This window comes from Camarhynchus parvulus, chromosome 25 (genome assembly GCF_901933205.1).
Source record: "Camarhynchus parvulus chromosome 25, STF_HiC, whole genome shotgun sequence".
NCBI lineage: Eukaryota > Metazoa > Chordata > Aves > Passeriformes > Thraupidae > Camarhynchus > Camarhynchus parvulus.
In genome coordinates this window covers 708,971-730,851 of record NC_044595.1, presented here as the reverse complement: position 1 = coordinate 730,851, position 21,881 = coordinate 708,971, and the positions used below count along the sequence as shown (strand labels likewise).

Sequence of the window (21,881 nt, the reverse complement as noted above, 5' to 3'; positions counted from 1 at the left end):
GGAAAAGGAAGGAAGGATATTGAGAGCAGAATTAATGGATGCTCGCAATCCCAATTTGGGATGAATGGACAAATGGTAATATGTGAAACCTGCAATGACCTTGGATTCATTTAGGGAGAAGGAATTTCAATTGTTTTTCAAAATGAAAATCCCTGGAGATAATTTATTGTTTGGGTCTATTTCAAAATTGTGTTTTTAGGTCAGAATTTTATTTATATTTATATTTATATTTATATTTATATTTATATTTATATTTATATTTATATCTATATCTATATCTATATCTATATCTATATCTATATCTATATCTATATCTATATCTATATCTATATTTATATCTATATCTATTTTTATTTTTATACTTATACTTACACTTATATTTATATTTATCTATTAATCTATTTCTATATCTGTATGTATATTTACATTTATTTTTATATTATAGTTAACGTTATATTTATATTGATATATTTTATTTGTTTTTATTTTTATTTTTAAAATTATTATTAAGTAATTCGACCCAGCTTTGATAAACCCCAAAGTCGTAGGAAGAAATGGTGATCCTTTTCCATGTAAGACTGGAAATACATTTGAATAAAACCAGACATCAATGACTTAAATGAACCTCAGAGCAGGTAGAAATACCCAACAAATCTAAATTATTTCAAGCGGGAAAAACCATATTTCTAATCTCCAGGTTTATTTTACGATATTTGAAGTCTCCAGACGTGTTTTATGAAATCCATTCAGGAACTGAATTTCCTGCAGAGCCAGCCCAAGCAAGGCGAATTTCGCTGGCTCCAAAAAGATCTGCTCGGTGGTTTTTTTCCCTTCGATCACAAAACGATTCTTTCGGGGGTTCCTGACAAGGAGAAAGATAAAAAACCCAGGGAAAAGCTAAAAAACCGCAGGGATTTATCTCTGTAATGACCGCAGTTTTCCCGAGAAACCCCCCAAATTCCAAATATGGTTTAATGTAAATTCTTCTTCATATTGTTGAGGTGTTTAATTCGCCCTAATGAAGGTGAATAATGCTGGGGTGACCTTCGCCTCCAAACCCTGTTTTGCTGTTTACTCCCATCCCAAGGGAGGATAATGACAGGCAGCACGTCAGGAGTTCTGGGCCTTTCTCTAAATTTGGAATATCAAAGCCTTCATTAAGACTTATTAAATATTTTCGGGCACAAAGAGATTTATTATTTCAATATTAACAGCACCTTGCTACGCCCCGCTCTTATGTAACACCCTCTCCAAAAACGTGCATTGGGGTGTCCTGTTTCCTGCCTTTATTAAAGTTCTAATTTATACCTTCGGAACTGGGTCTCGGGGAGATTTTTTCCCCCTTTAAAAATACATCCTGGACGTGCCAGTTCGATGCTTGCAGGCCAATTTTCTGCCTGAATCAATATTTCCCGGCTGAATCAGTATTTTCTCGTTGAATCAATATTTTCCGGCTGAATCAATAATATCCCCTGGCGTGGCGGCTCCAAATCACCGGAAATGTTGGGAGGGATCCGCAGGGATGCTCCAGTGTCATTAGGAGTGATGAAATTCATTAAAAACACAGCTTATGCCTTCCACGATTTTTCCAGGAGGAAAAAAAAAAAGCACAACAAAACACACTCAGTGTCCCAAAGCTGCCACGTTGGGAATTCCACGGGACTTTGCTGATCCCGAGGAGTCGCCGCTGCGCCAAAAAGCGCAAATTCAGCGCGATGATGATGATGATGATGATGATGATGATGATGATGATGGCGAGCCTTAATTGCGCTGAGTGGCTTTGGGATGAAAGGGACGTGGCGGGCGGAGCCTCCCGGTGCCGGTGCCGGACCTTGGGATATCGATGAAGGGACGAAAAGGGGCTGGGAATTAATTAGGGCTGAGCCCGACGCGTGCGGGGTGTGCGGGGCGGGACCGGGAGCTCCATAAAAACCCCGCATCCCTGCCGAGGAACCATTCCCTGCTCCTGCCTTCTCCTCCTTGCAGCCGAGGGTAAGTGGGAACAGATCTGGGGAATTCAGAGGATGATGAACGGACGGATTTGGGGCTGTTCCCCCTCATTTTTTCCCCCTGCTTATCAGCAGATGCTGCAGCCAAGAATTGATTTGTGATTTAGGAGCGCAAACCAATCTTTGCTCCTGAATTTTTAATGTCTGACTGTTCCAAACAGCCTCAGTTCCCCTAGGATCCCCTTTTCCCTTCACGCCTTTGTCCCAGCACAGCTCTGAGGATTTTCCAGCCCTGCTTTGGGTCACAGCCCCATTTTTCAGCGGGGCTGGGTGGGAAAGCTCAGGATGGAGGATTAGGAGGAAGGACTGGCCCTAAATTCGGGATATTCCAAGGATCCCTGGAAGAGTCCAAGGCCAGCTTGGAGCCCCATGGGCTGGAGGAAGGTTTGGGTTGGGATTAGGGTCAGGATTAAGGTTAAGGTTAGGGTCAGGGTTAGGGTTTGGGTTAAGGTTAAGGTTAAGGTTAAGGTTAAGGTTAAGGTTAAGGTTAAGGTTAAGGTTAAGGTTAAGATTAAGGTTAAGGTTCAGGTTAGGGTTAAGGTTAAGGTGAGGGTTATGGACCCCTGTCTCTGCCCGTTCAGGGGTAGAACAGGATGAGCTTTAATTCCCTTCCAACCCAAACCATTCCCCAACTCTCCCATTCCTCTTTTCCTCCCAGCCTCGCCTCCCTCCTCAGTCTGGAGGATTAGGGGGAAGAACTGGCCCAAAATTTGGCATGGACCGATGGATCAGGGCACTGTGCCGTGATTTCTGCCTCTCCCTTCCCTGCAGCACTTACTCGGGGTTTACTCGCCGTCGGGACTCACCTCACGGTTTTTTTTCCTCCCTCCCAGCCTCGCCTCCCTCCTGCCCAGCCTCAAGATGACTTTCTGCTACCAGCGGCAGTGTGAGGATCCCTGCTACTCCCCCTGCAGCTACGGCACCGTCTGCAGCTCCCGCAGCTACGACTGCGGCAGCCCCTGCGGCTACCAGGGCTACTACGGGCGGCTCTGTGGCTACCGCGAGTACTGCCCGAGCTTCAGCCCCCGCTACTGCTCGCCCTACTCGTCCCGCTACTTCCAGAGATACTCCTACGGCAGCTGCTACCCCTGCTACCAGTGCTGAGCCCGGCCCCGGCAGGGAAAACCCCAAAACCCGCCCTGAAGGCTCCTGGCTCCATTGATTTTACTCCTGGGTGCATTTTGCTCCTGGGTGGATTTTGCTCCATCTCAGCTCCGGTTCCCTGAGGGTTTAGGATCTCTTCCATGATGTTATTCTGATTAATTTGCTTTTTTTTGCTGTTCCTTCTCTTTGGGGATGAAGTTTTAGTTCTTCCCGAGGAGCGGCTGTGCTGACAGCTCCGCTCCTCTCCTACACCAGCTTTACTCCCCAGACCTCTGCTCTGGGGTGTAGCTACTCCTCAGTGTGTGATGGTGTGAACCTCCTGTGCTACTACGAGTTGTAACTTCTTCCTCTCATTAAAAGATCTTGCATCACACCGCTGCCTTCTGTTGTGTTTTAATGTTCTTTTTATTAATATATATATATTAATTAAACTCTATATATACATATTAACTATATATTTATATATATATATGTAGTTTCCCAATGTACCTCCAAAACTCTTTCCCCCCCTTTTTTCTCTGCCGTGTCTCTCAGCCCTCCCCGGGTTTGGTGGTGTAAGGGAAACTGGGTTTAATATTTGTTACAAATCCCTCATTTATGGCTCTTTCCCAGCTGTGTTTAGTGAAACCTGGAGTGTGCTTGCTCTAGGCATGAATTTCTGGCTTCGCTGCCTTTGAAATATTGCCAAAAATACCCAAAATCATCCAACCAGCTCCGTTTTATCAGACTGGAAAAGTCCGATACAAAAAAACAAATCGACAGCTAAAGTTGTACCAATGAAATCGAGAGATTTCCTGTGCATATAAATTCCGAATTTCTTTCTGCTCTCTGTGCTATTTTAGATTGTGATTTGAGCTTTACTCTCATTGAAAATGCTGCAGCATCATGAGGTGTCCCTGGTTTTCTTTTTTCTGGCGTTCTGCTTTTCCTGGACACAGAATTTTGTCCCCAGCTCGGTGTTTTAGGGGGTCACACCACACCCTGGGGACTTTCTGAAACTCCTTCTAAGCTCTCAGCCGGACCCACACATTTTGCAAACCAATTGTGGTGCAAAATCACTCAGAAAATTAATTCCAAATCTCGAATTTCCTAGGAAATATTTGGAAATATTTCTTTAAATTTGCTTGGGCGCAACAGCAGCTGTAAATCACTGAGGCACGCACCGGATCCTAATTAATTAAATTTTGGGGGATAACACCAGAAATTGGGAAAAAGACCCTTTTTCTGTCGTGCTTTTGTGCTGGGATTTTCCCATCTTTCCAGCTGCAGAGACCCGAACTGTAACACAGCAGAAAAATTCAATTTTCAGAGCACAAAATGTCACTTTCCAGAGCAGAAATTTTCATTTTCCCTTCACTCCAGGCTCTGTTGGAATGACGCTGGAAGTGTGAATTTCCCAGGCTGTTCCACCGCGTCCTGGGAAGGAGGAGCCACTCAAATAATTCATCACCGAGCTGTCTCAGAGTCTGGGCACAAAAGAGCTTGGAAAAACTCAATTAAACCCTCGAACCCTCATTGTGAGCCTAATTGCCGCCCTTTGAACAGGCAGAGGCAATCCCAGAATCCCAAAATCCCAGAATTTGGGGTGGGAAGGGACCTCTGGAGACCTCCCCGCCGAGGGAACAGAGCTGGATTGGGCTCAGCGCAAAATATGAGCGCAAAACCCATGGAAAACTTTTCCCAGTAAAACTGGGGTTGTGCTCCCAGCAAATTTCAGGCTGGAAATTAAAAATTAAAAAAAAAAAATTCCTAAGGGTTTTGATGAATTTTGATGAATTTATCCATTCAGAAGCCCAGCTCAAGTCGCTGCTCAAGCTGTATCCTCGTCTCTAAATTCAGCTGCAACTGGTGATAATTTTAATATTTTCTCTAGTTATCTCTAATCAATAAAATCTGGGGAGTTATAGACAAATTCCCAAATAAAAACGGGAAAGCTTTCTGTGTCTCAGGATGCACAAGTGAGACCACGTGAGAATAAAATAAATTAATAAATTCTGCTGTCTCAGCCCTGATTTAGCTGCCTTAACAGGGGTCTGGTTAAAGAAAGAGTTAAAATTAATGGAATTTTAATGTATTTTGCTCACTCCAAGAAGCCTAGGGATAAAACTAGCAATAAATCCAGATTTGGAGGATAAGGAGACAAAGCAATTCATTGCCGTGGCTGTTTGTGCAGAGCCACGCTTGAATGGAAAGTTTCAAAGGAATAAAATAAATTCTGACTAAAGCCAACATGGAACTGCCTCAACTCGTACCTTTGAAGTCACTTGTTCAATAATGAAGCAGCTGAGAAGAGAATTGTGCTTTAAATAGATTAATAACAGCTTATAAATACATAAAGCAGCGTCTGAACTGCTGCTTTGAACTGCCAAAATTAAGTGAAGACATTGTAACTTTTTATTGAAGGACCACAAAGGAATAAATAAATTAATTGATACTTTTCCCTTCAAGCCTTGGAATAGGGATAATGACTCATTTCCATCCTTTGTGTGCTGCAACAGGAAAATGTGAGAGATGCCGAACATCTCCCAAACTTTGTTCATTCATGGATGATAAATGTTGGGCCTTGAGCTTCATCTGGGGAAGAATTTCATCCTGGGAAGGGTGGTCAGGACTGGAAGGGGCTGCCCAGGGAGGTTTGGGGTCCCCACCCCTGGAATTGCCAAAGGAACAAGAGGAAATGGCATTGGAGCCCTGCGATGGGCGACACGGTGGGGATCGGCCAAAAATTGGATGATGCTTTGGAGGTTTTAACAAACAAAATGATTCTGGGATCCTGTGAACACATCCCAGCTCAACACGGACCATCAGAGGAGCAAACCCACAAAAACCAACCAAAATCCAAGTGATTGCAGCTTTGCAGATTCTTTATTGCAAATGAAAAGCCCACAGGCGCTGTCAGACTGATGGAGAGGAGGTTTAGGTGGGACGTTGGCCAGGAATTCCTCCCAGTGAGGGTGGAGAGGCCCTGGGATGGATTTCCCAGAGAAGCTGGGGCTGCCCCATCCCTGGAAGTGTCCAAGACGAGGTTGGACAGTGGAAAATGTCCCTGCCCACTGCAGGGTTTAGAACAGGATGAATTTCAAGGTCCATCCCAACCCAAACCCTCCTGTGATTCCACGACAGGACATTCCACACCATCCCTCACTTAGACACTCATTTACGGCCAGGATGAAGAAATCCATGACAAAAAAAAAATATTTCGTGCAATGCAGAGTCTTTATTTTGAGTTTAAAAGCCACAGGCGCTGTCAGCGAGAGACAAACCAGCAACAACGCCATGGGAACACGAAAATCCCAAGGCAGCAGCAGCAGCAGCAGCAGCAGCGAGGCTCAGCCCAGGGCTGCAGCCCAGAGAGTGCCCCGTGCCAGGGCGGCTGCGGGGCTCGGGGCTGGGCAGAGCAGGGCAGAGCCTGAGCCGAGGCTGGGCGCAGCTGGCCGGGGGTGCAGAGAGGGGGCAGCTTTTTGGGGCAGCGCTGGCAAGGCCCGAGGCGCCGGCCCAGGCTCTGCAGGGTCACACGGCAGCGACAGGGACCCTGCAGCTCTCGGCGCTGAGCAGGGGCTGCAGCTCCAGCCCGGCTCAGGCGGCACAATGCAGCCGGGGCTGCTGCAGGAGCCCGCGGGCAGCGGCAGCGCTGAGCTCCGCCGGGCTTTGGCCTTTAGCAGGGCCCCGCGAGGCGCGAAGGAGCGGGAACCGCGGCCACAGCTGCCATAGCCCCCAAAACCTCCATAGCCCCCAAAACCTCCATAGCCCCCAAAACCTCCATAACCCCCATAACCCCCAAGGGCCCCGTAGCCCCCGTAGCCCCCGTAGCCCCCGCGGCTCCCAAAGGCGCCCCCGGCACCGGCTCCCACGTAGGGAGCTCCGGCCGAGCCCACGGTGCTCTGCTGCGGGAAGGAGCTGAGGATGGGCCCGGGGAAGGTGACCACCGAGGCCGGCGGCTGGATGACCACCGTGGAGTCGGGGCACTGCCGCACGCAGGGCTCGTTGCAGGTGTCAGCCACAGGGGCCGGGGTGGCCACGCCGCAGCTGGGCACGCACAGGCTGGAGCAGGACATCCTTCGGTTCAGCTGGCAGAGCTGCGAGACAAAGCACGGCCACGGCTCACGCCAAGGACTCGGCCCAAAGCCCGGCTGCTGCTCTTGCCCGCCTGGAGCCCGTGTGCCAGGACTCGCTCTGGCTCATCCCAGGTGTTCCCAGCGCAGCCCTGGCATGGCTGGAGCGGCTCCTGGCATCCCCTGCTGCCCTCACCACCCCCGGCTCCTGCTGCCCGTGGCAATGGAGAAAAACTCCCTCATCCAAACCACCCGGCTCACCGGGGCCCTGAGCCCGCTGGTGGAACCCCAACCATCCCAGCTCTGCCCTGGGACAGCTGCTGGAGCTCGGGGACAGAGATCCCTTGGGGAATCCACAGGCAGAGATTCCTTGGGGAATCCAGAGCCAGAGATTCCTTGGGAAATCCACAGGTAGAGAGTCCCCAGGGAATTCCACAGGCAGAGATTCCCTAGGGAATCCAGAGCCAGAGATTGCTTGGGAAATCCAGAGTCGGAGATTCCTTGGGAATTCCACAGGCAGAGATTCCCAGGGGAAGGAGCAGAGGAGGAACAGAGGACGGAGGGAAGACTCTGGACTCACCACAGCGATCAATGAGCAGATTCGAGTGAAGAGAGCTGGATGGAGCCCTGTGGAACTCTTGGACCTTTTATACACCCCAGAGCGCCTGGGGCACCGTCCAGGGGGTGGGGGCAAACCCTCAGTAATTAGAAATTCAAGTGGACAAGTTAATCGGCACAGCTAATAATGGGGTCAGCTGTTTGTCATCTCCTTTTTGGAGATATTGCTGTGCAAACATGCCTGGACGGATGGGAGGAACAGCAGTGGCCCGTCATTACATGACAGACACGGTGCTGCTGGAGCTCAGCTCACAGCCCCAATAAACCCAGCTTTGGTCCTAATCCCTCACTTTGCTTACAAAGAATCCTGAGCATCCTTTGAGACATGGCTGTGATCAACCTGGCCGTGCCTCTGAGCCAGCCGTGCCCACCTGGGCCTGACCACGGGCAGGGCCAGCCTGGCTCTGGGGGGCTCGGCCAACACCCCCAGGATGGCCCTCGGGGCCAGCTGGGCAAGGCAGGCCCCCTAGGAGACCTCAGCCAAGACAAAGATCACAGACACCGCGGTGGAGGAGCCACAGGGACCCTTCAGCTCCTCCTGTGCTGTCCCCTCCGTCACAGCTGTCCCAGGCTCCATCCCACTGCTCTGGCCCTTCTCTGAGGGGTTTGGGTTCCACCTCTGGGATGTGACCCATGTGTGGAGCAATTAAGGGAAACAGGGACATGGAAACCCCAATGTGCTCCAGAATCTCCTAACCCTTACCTAAACCCAAATCCGTACTCTAACCCTAACCTTAACCTTAACCCTGACCCTACCCCTAACCCGAACCCTAACAATTCACAGACGTGTCAGGGGACCCCAAAACCTGGCCATGAACATTTTTGCTGGCACTGGCAGTGGGTGGGATTTGGGAGACACCCCGAGAGTGGCTTCTGCTTTGCCCAAGGTGCCGCTGCCTCGTTTACCAGCCCGTAAAAGGCCGATAATGACAGGGGGTGATGGCTGGGGCAGCGCTTCAAAGATGCTGCAAGATGCCGGGGAATTGTTCTCTGTAAGCAAAGTGAGGGATTAGGGACAAAACCCGGGTTTATTGGGGCTGGGAGCTGAGTGAACTCCAGTAGCACCGTGTCTGTCATGTAATGATGGGTCACGGCTGTCCCTGCAAGCGCCTCTCTCCTGTCCAATCCTCTCCACACCAATGTCCACAATGGCGGGATGACAGAATATTTCTGCGTCCCTTCGCTTTATGAAGCTTCTCAGTGTGAATTCCTAATTACTGGAGGGGGGGTCTGCCCGCACCCCCGGACGATGCCCGGGGCTCTCTGGGGTGTATAAAGGGCCGAGCTCCCTGCACAGCTCCATCCACACTTCTCCACTTGACTCCTCTCATCACCCGGGTAAGTGCGGCTCTCCGAATCCTCTTGGGGATCTCTCTCTGTCTCCTTCCACGAAATTCCTCCCTCACACCTTTGCCTCTTTTTTCCAGAAGCCTTTCCCAGTCTCAAGGATGTCCTGCTGTGTCCCCAGCTGCGGCGTGGCCACCCCGGCCCCTGTGGCTGACACCTGCAACGAGCCCTGCGTGCGGCAGTGCCCCGACTCCACGGTGGTCATCCAGCCGCCGGCCTCGGTGGTCACCTTCCCCGGGCCCATCCTCAGCTCCTTCCCGCAGCGGAGCGCCGTGGGCTCGGCCGGAGCTCCCTACGTCGGAGGCGGCTTCGGCGGCTCCTCCGGACGCCGTGGGGGCTCCGGCGGCTCCGGGGGCTTTGGGGGATTCGGAGGTTACGGAGGCTTCGGAGGTTTTGGGGGCAGCTGCGGCGGCTCCAGAGGCTGCGGGCCCTGCTAAGCCCCAGCGCCATCCCTGATCCAGGAGAGCTCCAGGAACGCGCCCGGCCCATCCCCGCACGTCAAGGCCCTGAGCAAGGACACACCGACACACCGACAGACAGACCGACAGACAGACATCCCCCGGCCCCGCTCCGCCGCCTTCCAGCCGCGCTCGGAGCCCCGCAGCGATCGCTGCCCGCTCCCGGCACGGCCCCAGCTCGGCTCCTGCTCTGCCCGTGTCCCCCCTGGGACACGCGGGGAGCGCTCGGCCGGGGCCCCGCTCCGCTGCAGCTCCCCTGCCCCGCACGTCAATAAAAGCTGCCTCGCACTGCAATGTTCACCGCCTCTCTCGGCTGCTCTTTGCTCCGCACCCGCGGCCCAGCGCGGCCCGGACGGTCCCGGGAGGGTTTCGGAAGGGTTTCGGGAGGGTCCCGGGAGGGTCCCGGGAGGGTTTCGGGGCAGCCCCGCTCGGACACGGCGGATGAGAAGCCCCGGCAGCTGCCCAGGCTCCTCCTGCCCGTCCGTGGCCACCGCAGCCCCGCAGCAGAGTCCCCCGAGCCGGACCCTGCCCAGCCCCTGGCACGGGGCCTCTGCCCGTCCCTGCCCGGCTCCTGCCCGCTCCGGGCTCCTCTCTGCAGCCCCAAAGGAGCCCCGGGCCCACCGCCAGCCCCCTGCCCTTGGGACACCCCCCGAGGGAAGCCTGGAGCCCCGGGGCCGTGGGGATTGGGGGAGAGTGGAGCCCCCGAGGGACCCGGTGATTTGCGCAAACAAACAAACTCTACAACTTTTGAAAGTTGTAAAAAGCTGGTATGTTTATTACAGCGCTGGACGCGTGTGGGAATCTTTCTCTTAACAGGACGTGTGTAGCTCTGGGAACTCCAGATCCTTTTTTATTTCCCTCTCAAATACATATCTTACCCCTAACCCCACCGCCAGCCCGCTGCCCTTGGGACACCCCCGAGGGATGCCTGGAGCCCCGGGGCCGTGGCGATTGGGGGCGAGTGGAGCTCCCCGAGGGACCTGACCCTGCTCGGGGGCTCTTGGGAGGCCCCGGCTCCCCAGGGAGGGACAGAACAGCCCCAGCTCCGTTCCCATTCCTTCCTCATCCCTCCAACGTTCCTGCTCCCGGCACCGCCTCCTGCTCCCGTTTCTCCTGTGGGTTCCACCGGGGCTCCTTGGAGCCTCCCTGCACCTTTCCATGCCACCCAGCAATCCCAGCCCAGTGTGGGAGAGGATTTACAGCGACTTCTGGGAGCCAGAGAGAAGTTTGAGAAAAGGATCCATGTTCACCCCTGAGAGAATTTCCTACCAAGGTCCTTGACACAGAAACCAAGAAAGAAAGAAGGAGAAATAAAGAAAGCCGCGACTGCCTGTTCCTATGAGAACTTTGTCTCTTGTGACCAATAAGTGTAAATTTATGAGTTTTGTAAGAATGTATCAAAAGCATGCATGGTATAATAAAAATGGTTTGAAGCCTTCTGCAAATGGAGTATTGATTCGTGTTGTGACCATCTCAACTACAACAGCCCAGTCCCAGAGGTGATGTCAGCTTTGCTGCTCTGTCTGAGGATTTGGAAGAGTTTCTGCCAGGCCCTCATGGCCCTTTCCCATCCTCAGCCAGGGCTTTGGGGATGTCCTGAGTTTCCTGCTGCTGGCAGAGCACGGGGAGCTGGGGGGATGAGCCCCCAGAGCCAGCGGGTCGGACATCCCCAGCTGGGACACACGGAGCCAGCTGTGCCCGGGCTCCAGGGCACTGCCCAGGGGCATCGCAACAGCCCAGCAGACACCCAGCAGATTGGGCAGTGGGGAAAAGGCAAGAGGAAGGAAAAACCAGGAGTCAACATTGCAAGGCAAGACAGCTTTTATTGCAGGGGAGGGCAGGAGGGGCTGGGCAGGAGATCAGGGCCGTGGCCAAGGGCTTCCCATGGCCTGGCCCTGGGCACAGCTGGGTCAGCAGGAGCAGCCCCAGGGGAATCTCTGGGACCACCGGGGCACCAGGAGCCCCTCGGGGATGCTCAGGCGGGCAGGGACAAGGCAGAGCTGCTTCCCAAGCTGGCACCAGGCTCCCGAGCTGCACAGCCCGGCCATGCCCAAGGGCTTTCGGTCCACAGAGCGTCGGGGGGGGAGGTGCCGGGGTTTCTCCTGGAGCTCTTCTTGGTGTGAGGCCGCTGCCCAGCTGGGGCTTAGCAGGGCCCGCAGTTGCCATTGAGGTAGCGGTGGCTGCTGCTCCAGCCGCAGTAGCCGCAGTTGCCAAGGCCTCCATAGCCCCAGCCTCCGTAGCCTCCACATCCCCAACCGCCGTAGCCTCCACGGCCTCCATAGCCCCAGCCCCCATAGAGACCACGGCTTCCATAGCCCCAGCCTCCATAACCTCCATAGCCACCAAGGGCCCCGTAGCCCCTCGTAGGCCCCGTAGGGCCCCGCGGCTCCCAGAGGCGCCCCGGCGCCGCTCCCACGTAAGGGAGCTCCGGCCGAGCCCACGGTGCTCTGCTGCGGGGAAGGAGCTGAGGATGGGCCCGGGAAGGTGACCACCAAGGCCGGGCGGCTGGATGACCACCGTGGAGTCGGGGCACTGCCGCACACGGGGCTCGTTGCAGGTGTCAGCCACAGGGGCCGGGGTGGCCACGCCGCAGCTGGGCACGCACAGGCTGGAGCAGGACATCCTTCGGTTCGGCTGGCAGAGCTGCGAGACAAAGCACGGCCACGGCTCACGCCAAGGACTCGGCCCAAAGCCCGGCTGCTGCTCTTGCCCGCCTGGAGCCCATGTGCCAGGACTCGCTCTGGCTCATCCCAGGTGTTCCCAGCGCAGCCCTGGCATGGCTGGAGCGGCTCCTGGCATCCCCTGCTGCCCTCACCACCCCCGGCTCCTGCTGCCCGTGGCAATGGAGAAAAACTCCCTCATCCAAACCACCCGGCTCACCGGGGCCCTGAGCCCGCTGGTGGAACCCCAACCATCCCAGCTCTGCCCTGGGACAGCTGCTGGAGCTCGGGGACAGAGATCCCTTGGGGAATCCACAGGCAGAGATTCCTTGGGGAATCCAGAGCCAGAGATTCCTTGGGAAATCCACAGGTAGAGAGTCCCCAGGGAATTCCACAGGCAGAGATTCCCTAGGGAATCCAGAGCCAGAAATTGCTTGGGAAATCCAGAGTCGGAGATTCCTTGGGAATTCCACAGGCAGAGATTCCCAGGGGAAGGAGCAGAGGAGGAAGAGAGGACGGAGGGAAGACTCTGGACTCACCACAGCGATCAATGAGCAGATTCGAGTGAAGAGAGCTGGATGGAGCCCTGTGGAACTCTTGGACCTTTTATACACCCCAGAGTGCCTGGGGCACCGTCCAGGGGGTGGGGGCAAACCCTCAGTAATTAGAAATTCAAGTGGACAAGTTAATCGGCACAGCTAATAATGGGGTCAGCTGTTTGTCATCTCCTTTTTTGGAGATATTGCTGTGCAAACATGCCTGGACGGATGGGAGGAACAGCAGTGGCCCGTCATTACATGACAGACACGGTGCTGCTGGAGCTCAGCTCACAGCCCCAATAAACCCAGCTTTGGTCCTAATCCTCACTTTGCTTACAAAGAATCCTGAGCATCCTTTGAGACATGGCTGTGATCAACCTGGCCGTGCCTCTGAGCCAGCCGTGCCCACCTGGGCCTGACCACGGGCAGGGGCCAGCCTGGCTCTGGGGGGCTCGGCCAACACCCCCAGGATGGCCCTCGGGGCCAGCTGGGCAAGGCAGGCCCCCTAGGAGACCTCAGCCAAGACAAAGATCACAGACACCGCGGTGGAGGAGCCACAGGGACCCTTCAGCTCCTCCTGTGCTGTCCCCTCCGTCACAGCTGTCCCAGGCTCCATCCCACTGCTCTGGCCCTTCTCTGAGGGGTTTGGGTTCCACCTCTGGGATGTGACCCATGTGTGGAGCAATTAAGGGAAACAGGGACATGGAAACCCCAATGTGCTCCAGAATCTCCTAACCCTTACCTAAACCCAAATCCGTACTCTAACCCTAACCTTAACCTTAACCCTGACCCTACCCCTAACCCCAACCCCTAACAATTCACAGACGTGTCAGGGGACCCCAAAACCTGGCCATGAACATTTTTGCTGGCACTGGCAGTGGGTGGGATTTGGGAGACACCCCGAGAGTGGCTTCTGCTTTGCCCAAGGTGCCGCTGCCTCGTTTACCAGCCCGTAAAAGGCCGATAATGACAGGGGTGATGGCTGGGGCAGCGCTTCAAAGATGCTGCAAGATGCCGGGAATTGTTCTCTGTAAGCAAAGTGAGGGATTAGGGACAAAACCCGGGTTTATTGGGGCTGGGAGCTGAGTGAACTCCAGTAGCACCGTGTCTGTCATGTAATGATGGGTCACGGCTGTCCCTGCAAGCGCCTCTCTCCTGTCCAATCCTCTCCACACCAATGTCCACAATGGCGGGATGACAGAATATTTCTGCGTCCCTTCGCTTTATGAAGCTTCTCAGTGTGAATTCCTAATTACTGGAGGGGGGGTCTGCCCGCACCCCCGGACGATGCCCGGGGCTCTCTGGGGTGTATAAAAGGGCCGAGCTCCCTGCACAGCTCCATCCACACTTCTCCACTTGACTCCTCTCATCACCCGGGTAAGTGCGGCTCTCCGAATCCTCTTGGGGATCTCTCTCTGTCTCCTTCCACGAAATTCCTCCCTCACACCTTTGCCTCTTTTTTCCAGAAGCCTTTCCCAGTCTCAAGGATGTCCTGCTGTGTCCCCAGCTGCGGCGTGGCCACCCCGGCCCCTGTGGCTGACACCTGCAACGAGCCCTGCGTGCGGCAGTGCCCCGACTCCACGGTGGTCATCCAGCCGCCGGCCTCGGTGGTCACCTACCCCGGGCCCATCCTCAGCTCCTTCCCGCAGCGGAGCGCCGTGGGCTCGGCCGGAGCTCCCTACGTCGGAGGCGGCTTCGGCGGCTCCTCCGGACGCCGTGGGGGCTCCGGCGGCTCCGGGGGCTTTGGGGGATTCGGAGGTTACGGAGGCTTCGGAGGTTTTGGGGGCAGCTGCGGGGCTCCAGAGGCTGCGGGCCCTGCTAAGCCCCAGCGCCATCCCTGATCCAGGAGAGCTCCAGGAACGCCCGGCCCATCCCCGCACGTCAAGGCCCTGAGCAAGGACACACCGACACACCGACAGACAGACCGACAGACAGACATCCCCCGGCCCCGCTCCGCCGCCTTCCAGCCGCGCTCGGAGCCCGCAGCGATCGCTGCCCGCTCCCGGCACGGCCCCAGCTCGGCTCCTGCTCTGCCCGTGTCCCCCCCGGGACACGCGGGGAGCGCTCGGCCGGGGCCCCGCTCCGCTGGCGCCCCCCTGCCCCGCACGGCAATAAAAGCTGCCTCGCACTGCAATGTTCACCGCCTCTCTCGGCTGCTCTTTGCTCCGCACCCGCGGCCCAGCGCGGCCCGGACGGTCCCGGGAGGGTTTCGGAAGGGTTTCGGGAGGGTCCCGGGAGGGTTTCGGGGCAGCCCCGCTCGGACACGGCGGATGAGAAGCCCCGGCAGCTGCCCAGGCTCCTCCTGCCCGTCCGTGGCCACCGCAGCCCCGCAGCAGAGTCCCCCCGAGCCGGACCCTGCCCAGCCCCTGGCACGGGGCCTCTGCCCGTCCCTGCCCGGCTCCTGCCCGCTCCGGGCTCCTCTCTGCAGCCCCAAAGGAGCCCCGGGCCCACCGCCAGCCCCCTGCCCTTGGGACACCCCCCGAGGGAAGCCTGGAGCCCCGGGGCCGTGGGGATTGGGGGGAGAGTGGAGCCCCCCGAGGGACCCGGTGATTTGCGCAAACAAACAAACTCTACAACTTTTTGAAAGTTGTAAAAAAGCTGGTATGTTTATTACAGCGCTGGACGCGTGTGGGAATCTTTCTCTTAACAGGACGTGTGTAGCTCTGGGAACTCCAGATCCTTTTTTATTTCCCTCTCAAATACATATCTTACCCCTAACCCCACCGCCAGCCCGCTGCCCTTGGGACACCCCCCGAGGGATGCCTGGAGCTCCGGGGCCGTGGCGACTGGGGGCGAGTGGAGCTCCCCGAGGGACCTGACCCTGCTCGGGGCTCTTGGGAGGCCCCGGCTCCCCAGGGAGGGACAGAACAGCCCCAGCTCCGTTCCCATTCCTTCCTCATCCCCTCCAACGTTCCTGCTCCCGGCACCGCCTCCTGCTCCCGTTTCTCCTGTGGGTTCCACCGGGGCTCCTTGGAGCCTCCCTGCACCTTTCCATGCCACCCAGCAATCCCAGCCCAGTGTGGGAGAGGATTTACAGCGACTTCTGGGAGCCAGAGAGAAGTTTGAGAAAAGGATCCATGTTCACCCCTCAGAGAATTTCCTACCAAGGTCCTTGACACAGAAACCAAGAAAGAAAGAAGGATGTCTTGGTTTGGAAAGACAGGAGTCTGCTAAGGAAGGCAGGAGCCTCCCCTGAAATTGAGAATGTAAACCCTCCCCACCCCTCCGAATTGCTACAATTTTAAATTAAGGGGCTCTCAGGCAAAGATATGGGAGCAGGCAATAACAGTTCTTTAATAGGGAAGAAATAAAAAGAATAAAATAAACAATACAGTCCACTGGAACAACACTGACAGAGTCAGAACCCAACCTGACACCCTGTTGGTCAGGGTGCTGGTGGCAGTCCGATTGAAAATGTGGCTGCAGTCCTCTGAAGTATCAGGTGTGGTTCTGTTGGAGCAAGGGGGTTCTGTAGAGAAGGATGTAGTCTTCCTCTGAAGATCCAGGAGGAAAAGGTAGCTGCTGTTCCTCTGGGGAATCTCGTGGAGAAATAAACTGAAACTGCAATTTCAGAATCTTGGAGTATATGGGGTAGCAGTGCTTGGCTCCTCCCTCTGGGCGGAGCATCTCACAATGGGATGTTATAGTTCTTATCAGTCATGCACCGATATTCAATAGTCTGTTATCAGCGGAGGTCCCCTCCCGAGGAAGGTGTGAATGTGGTCATTCAAAGAGAGAGATAAGGCAAACTGCTCACTTGACAAGGTAATCAGCCATACAGATGGTAATGGAAAACATCTTGCATGCAATCTTCAACATTACCCACCCCTTTTCCTATTTCCATCTGTATCACAAAAAAAAACAAACAAACAAAACCCAAACCTTACACACAGTCCTCACTTAAGACTAGGTTTCCCTGCGGTACACAACGGCTTTCTCCATCTTTCTGCATTACCCACCAAGTGCAACCAGGTCCTTGAGCAAAAACAATTCCACGGATGGGTTTGTCTTTGCCTGAGGTGGGAGTAATCCAAACAGTCTTTCCTAAAATACCTTTCATGTGTACAACAGGGACTTTATCTCCATCCACTGTGTGCAGTGGTTCAGACTGGGCAGGACCAGCTCGATTTATGGACCCTCTGGTGTTGACCATCCAGGTGGCTTTTGCTAGGTTCATTTCCCAATTTCTAAAAGTCCCCCCCCCGAGTGCTTTCAGGGTAGTTTTAAGTAGTCCATTGCACCGTTCAACTTTCCCGGCAGCTGGTGCATGATAGGGGATATGATATATCCATTCAATGCCATGTTCCCTGGCCCAGGTGTTGATAAGGCCGTTCTTGAAATGAGTCCCATTATCTGACTCAATTCTCTCAGGGGTGCCATGTCTCCACAGGATTTGCTTTTCCAGGCCCAGGATGGTGTTCCTGGCAGTGGCATGAGGCACAGGGTGGGTCTCCAACCATCCAGTGGTGGCTTCCACCATGGTCAGCACGTAGCGCTTGCCCTGACGTGTCTGGGGCAGTGTGATGTAGTCAATCTGCCAGGCCTCCCCATACTTGTACTTGGACCACCGCCCACCATACCAGAGGGGCTTCACTCGCTTGGCCTGTTTGATGGCAGCGCATGTCTCACAGTCATGGATAACCTGAGAAATGCTGTCCATGGTTAGATCCACCCCTCGGTCTCGTGCCCACTTATAGGTGGCATCTCTACCCTGATGACCTGAGGCATCATGGGCCCATCGAGCTAAGAACAACTCCCCCCTATGTTGCCAATCTAAGTCTATCTTTGACACCTCTATTTTTGCTGCCAGATCTACCTGCTCATTGTTTCGGTGTTCCTCATTAGCCCGACTCTTGGGGACATGGGCATCAACATGACGGACTTTCACAGGTAGCTTCTCTAACCGAGCGGCAATGTCTTTCCATTCATCAGCAGCCCAGATCGGTTTTCCCCTACGCTGCCAGTTGGCCTTTTTCCACCTCTCTAGCCATCCCCACAGAGCATTGGCTACCATCCATGAATCAGTGTAAAGGTAGAGCTTTGGCCACTTCTCTCTCTCAGCAATGTCCAGGGCCAGCTGAACAGCTTTGAGTTCAGCAAGTTGACTTGACCCACCTTCTCCATCGGTAGCTTGTGCAACTTGTCGTGTGGGGCTCCATACGGCTGCTTTCCACTTCCGGTTCATCCCTACGATGCGACAGGAACCATCAGTGAAAAGAGCGTAGCGCATTTCCTCTGGGGGCAGCTGGTTATATGGAGGAGCTTCTTCAGCCCGTGTCACTGGTTCTTGTTCCTCTTCATCAGTCAGACCAAAGTTCTCACCTTCCGGCCAGTTTGTAATTATTTCCAGAATCCCAGGGCGATTCGGGTTTCCAATACGGGCGCGCTGTGTGATAAGAGCAATCCACTTGCTCCATGTAGTGTCAGTGGCGTGGTGGGTGGTGGGAACCTTCCCTTTAAACATCCACCCCAGTACCGGTAGTCGGGATGCCAGGAGGAGTTGTGCTTCCGTGCCAATCACCTCTGAGGCAGCCTGGACTCCTTCATAGGCAGCCAAGATTTCCTTCTCTGTGGGAGTGTAGTTGGCTTCAGACCCTCTGTAACTTCGGCTCCAAAATCCCAGGGGTCGGCCTCGAGTCTCCCCAGGCGCCTTCTGCCAAAGGCTCCAGGACAAGCCATGGTTCCCGGCTGCAGAGTAGAGCACGTTCTTCACCTCTGGTCCTGTCCTGACTGGGCCAAGGGCAACCGCATGAGCGATTTCCTGCTTGATCTGGGCAAAGGCTTGTTGCTGCTCTGGGCCCCAGTGGAACTCGTTCTTCTTGCGGGTGACCAGGTAGAGAGGGCTCACAATCTGACTGTATTCGGGAATGTGCATCCTCCAAAAGCCTATGGCACCCAGAAAAGCTTGAGTTTCCTTCTTGCTAGTTGGTGGAGACATCGCGGTGATTTTGTTGATGACTTCAGTGGGAATCTGACGCCTTCCATCTTGCATGCAATCTTCAACAAAGGAGAAATAAGAGAAAGCCGCGACTGCCTGTTCCTATGAAAACTTTGTCTCTTGTGACCAATAAGTGTAAATTTATGAGTTTTGTAAGAATGTATCAAAGCATGCATGGTATAATAAAAATGGTTTGAAGCCTTCTGCAAATGGAGTATTGATTCGTGTTGTGACCATCTCAACTACAACAGCCCAGTCCCAGAGGTGATGTCAGCTTTGCTGCTCTGTCTGAGGATTTGGAAGAGTTTCTGCCAGGCCCTCATGGCCCTTTCCCATCCTCAGCCAGGGCTTTGGGGATGTCCTGAGTTTCCTGCTGCTGGCAGAGCACGGGGAGCTGGGGGGGATGAGCCCCCCAGAGCCAGCGGGGTCGGACATCCCCAGCTGGGACACACGGAGCCAGCTGTGCCCGGGCTCCAGGGCACTGCCCAGGGGCATCGCAACAGCCCAGCAGACACCCAGCAGATTGGGCAGTGGGGAAAAGGCAAGAGGAAGGAAAACCAGGAGTCAACATTGCAAGGCAAGACAGCTTTTATTGCAGGGGGAGGGCAGGAGGGGCTGGGCAGGAGATCAGGGCCGTGGCCAAGGGCTTCCCATGGCCTGGCCCTGGGCACAGCTGGGTCAGCAGGAGCAGCCCCAGGGGAATCTCTGGGACCACCGGGGCACCAGGAGCCCCTCGGGGATGCTCAGGCGGGGCAGGGACAAGGCAGAGCTGCTTCCCAAGCTGGCACCAGGCTCCCGAGCTGCACAGCCCGGCCATGCTCAAGGGCTTTCGGTCCACAGAGCGTCGGGGCGGGATGTGCCGGGGTTTCTCCTGGAGCTCTTCTTGGTGTGAGGCCGCGCTCCAGCTGGGGCTTAGCAGGGCCCGCAGTTGCCATTGAGGTAGTGGTGGCTGCTGCTCCAGCCGCCCGTAGCCGCGGTTGCCAAGGCCTCCATAGCCCCAGCCTCCGTAGCCTCCACATCCCCAACCGCCGTAGCCTCCACGGCCTCCATAGCCCCAGCCCCCATAGAGACCACGGCTTCCATAGCCCCAGCCTCCATAACCTCCATAGCCACCAAGGGCCCCGTAGCCCCCGTAGCCCCCGTAGGCCCCGCGGCTCCCAAAGGCGCCCCCGGCGCCGGCTCCCACGTAGGGAGCTCCGGCCGAGCCCACGGTGCTCTGCTGCGGGAAGGAGCTGAGGATGGGCCCGGGGAAGGTGACCACCGAGGCCGGCGGCTGGATGACCACCGTGGAGTCGGGGCACTGCCGCACGCAGGGCTCGTTGCAGGTGTCAGCCACAGGGGCCGGGGTGGCCACGCCGCAGCTGGGCACGCACAGGCTGGAGCAGGACATCCTTCGGTTCGGCTGGCAGAGCTGCGAGACAAAGCACGGCCACGGCTCACGCCAAGGACTCGGCCCAAAGCCCGGCTGCTGCTCTCGCCCGCCTGGAGCCCGTGTGCCAGGACTCGCTCTGGCTCATCCCAGGTGTTCCCAGCACAGCCCTGGCATGGCTGGAGCGGCTTCTGGCATCCCCTGCTGCCCTCACCACCCCCGGCTCCTGCTGCCCGTGGCAATGGAGAAAAACTCCCTCATCCAAACCACCCGGCTCACCGGGGCCCTGAGCCCGCTGGTGGAACCCCAACCATCCCAGCTCTGCCCTGGGACAGCTGCTGGAGCTCGGGGACAGAGATCCCTTGGGGAATCCACAGGCAGAGATTCCTTGGGGAATCCAGAGCCAGAGATTCTTTGGGAAATCCACAGGTAGAGAGTCCCCAGGGAATTCCACAGGCAGAGATTCCCTAGGGAATCCAGAGCCAGAAATTGCTTGGGAAATCCAGAGTCGGAGATTCCTTGGGAATTCCACAGGCAGAGATTCCCAGGGGAAGGAGCAGAGGAGGAAGAGAGGACGGAGGGAAGACTCTGGACTCACCACAGCGATCAATGAGCAGATTCAAGTGAAGAGAGCTGGATGGAGCCCTGTGGAACTCTTGGACCTTTTATACACCCCAGAGTGCCTGGGGCACCGTCCAGGGGGTGGGGGCAAACCCTCAGTAATTAGAAATTCAAGTGGACAAGTTAATCGGCACAGCTAATAATGGGGTCAGCTGTTTGTCATCTCCTTTTTGGAGATATTGCTGTGCAAACATGCCTGGACGGATGGGAGGAACAGCAGTGGCCCGTCATTACATGACAGACACGGTGCTGCTGGAGCTCAGCTCACAGCCCCAATAAACCCAGCTTTGGTCCTAATCCCTCACTTTGCTTACAAAGAATCCTGAGCATCCTTTGAGACATGGCTGTGATCAACCTGGCCGTGCCTCTGAGCCAGCCGTGCCCACCTGGGCCTGACCACGGGCAGGGCCAGCCTGGCTCTGGGGGGCTCAGCCAACACCCCCAGGATGGCCCTCGGGGCCAGCTGGGCAAGGCAGGCCCCCTAGGAGACCTCAGCCAAGACAAAGATCACAGACACCGCGGTGGAGGAGCCACAGGGACCCTTCAGCTCCTCCTGTGCTGTCCCCTCCGTCACAGCTGTCTCAGGCTCCATCCCACTGCTCTGGCCCTTCTCTGAGGGGTTTGGGTTCCACCTCTGGGATGTGACCCATGTGTGGAGCAATTAAGGGAAACAGGGACATGGAAACCCCAATGTGCTCCAGAATCTCCTAACCCTTACCTAAACCCAAATCCGTACTCTAACCCTAACCTTAACCTTAACCCTGACCCTACCCCTAACCCGAACCCTAACAATTCACAGACGTGTCAGGGGACCCCAAAACCTGGCCATGAACATTTTTGCTGGCACTGGCAGTGGGTGGGATTTGGGAGACACCCCGAGAGTGGCTTCTGCTTTGCCCAAGGTGCCGCTGCCTCGTTTACCAGCCCGTAAAAGGCCGATAATGACAGGGGTGATGGCTGGGGCAGCGCTTCAAAGATGCTGCAAAATGCCGGGAATTTTTCTCTGTAAGCAAAGTGAGGGATTAGGGACAAAACCCGGGTTTATTGGGGCTGGGAGCTGAGTGAACTCCAGTAGCACCGTGTCTGTCATGTAATGATGGGTCACGGCTGTCCCTGCAAGCGCCTCTCTCCTGTCCACTCCTCTCCACACCAATGTCCACAATGGC

General features: G+C 55.5%; 3 protein-coding genes and 2 pseudogenes across 3 annotated transcripts; 2 read left to right on the top strand and 3 right to left on the bottom strand.

Annotated features, from left to right (window-relative positions):
* Positions 1-6,442: 6,442 nt before the first annotated feature.
* LOC115913205 (WAS/WASL-interacting protein family member 1-like) lies at positions 6,443-7,168 on the bottom strand. The gene has a single exon (XM_030965128.1). It carries the CDS (start codon positions 7,166-7,168, stop codon positions 6,443-6,445), a length of 726 nt encoding a protein of 241 aa, XP_030820988.1.
* A 2,060-nt stretch (positions 7,169-9,228) lies between these two features.
* On the top strand, positions 9,229-9,567 carry LOC115913204 (claw keratin-like). Its single transcript, XM_030965127.1, has one exon. It carries the CDS (start codon positions 9,232-9,234, stop codon positions 9,565-9,567), a length of 336 nt encoding a protein of 111 aa, XP_030820987.1. The 5' UTR covers positions 9,229-9,231.
* A 2,164-nt stretch (positions 9,568-11,731) lies between these two features.
* On the bottom strand, positions 11,732-12,210 carry LOC115913283 (annotated as a pseudogene).
* Positions 12,211-14,271: 2,061 nt separating this feature from the next.
* Positions 14,272-15,371, top strand: LOC115913203 (claw keratin-like). The gene is made up of 3 exons (XM_030965126.1): positions 14,272-14,584; positions 14,987-15,156; positions 15,216-15,371. The coding sequence occupies exons 1-3, from the start codon at positions 14,275-14,277 to the stop codon at positions 15,369-15,371; spliced, it is 636 nt and encodes a 211-aa protein (XP_030820986.1). The 5' UTR covers positions 14,272-14,274.
* A 4,266-nt stretch (positions 15,372-19,637) lies between these two features.
* On the bottom strand, positions 19,638-20,115 carry LOC115913279 (annotated as a pseudogene).
* Positions 20,116-21,881: the final 1,766 nt, after the last annotated feature.

Excerpts from the sequence above, each read along its gene's own strand:
- LOC115913205 (XM_030965128.1), bottom strand. The coding sequence starts at position 7,168 with ATGTCCTGCTCCAGCCTGTGCGTGCCCAGCTGCGGCGTGGCCACCCCG.
- LOC115913204 (XM_030965127.1), top strand. The coding sequence starts at position 9,232 with ATGTCCTGCTGTGTCCCCAGCTGCGGCGTGGCCACCCCGGCCCCTGTG.
- LOC115913203 (XM_030965126.1), top strand. The coding sequence starts at position 14,275 with ATGTCCTGCTGTGTCCCCAGCTGCGGCGTGGCCACCCCGGCCCCTGTG. Across the intron at positions 14,585-14,986 it reads TTTTGGGGGCAGCTGCGGGG|CGGGAGGGTTTCGGAAGGGT; the intron begins CTCCAGAGGCTG and ends CCCGGACGGTCC. Across the intron at positions 15,157-15,215 it reads CGGACCCTGCCCAGCCCCTG|CCCCAAAGGAGCCCCGGGCC; the intron begins GCACGGGGCCTC and ends TCCTCTCTGCAG.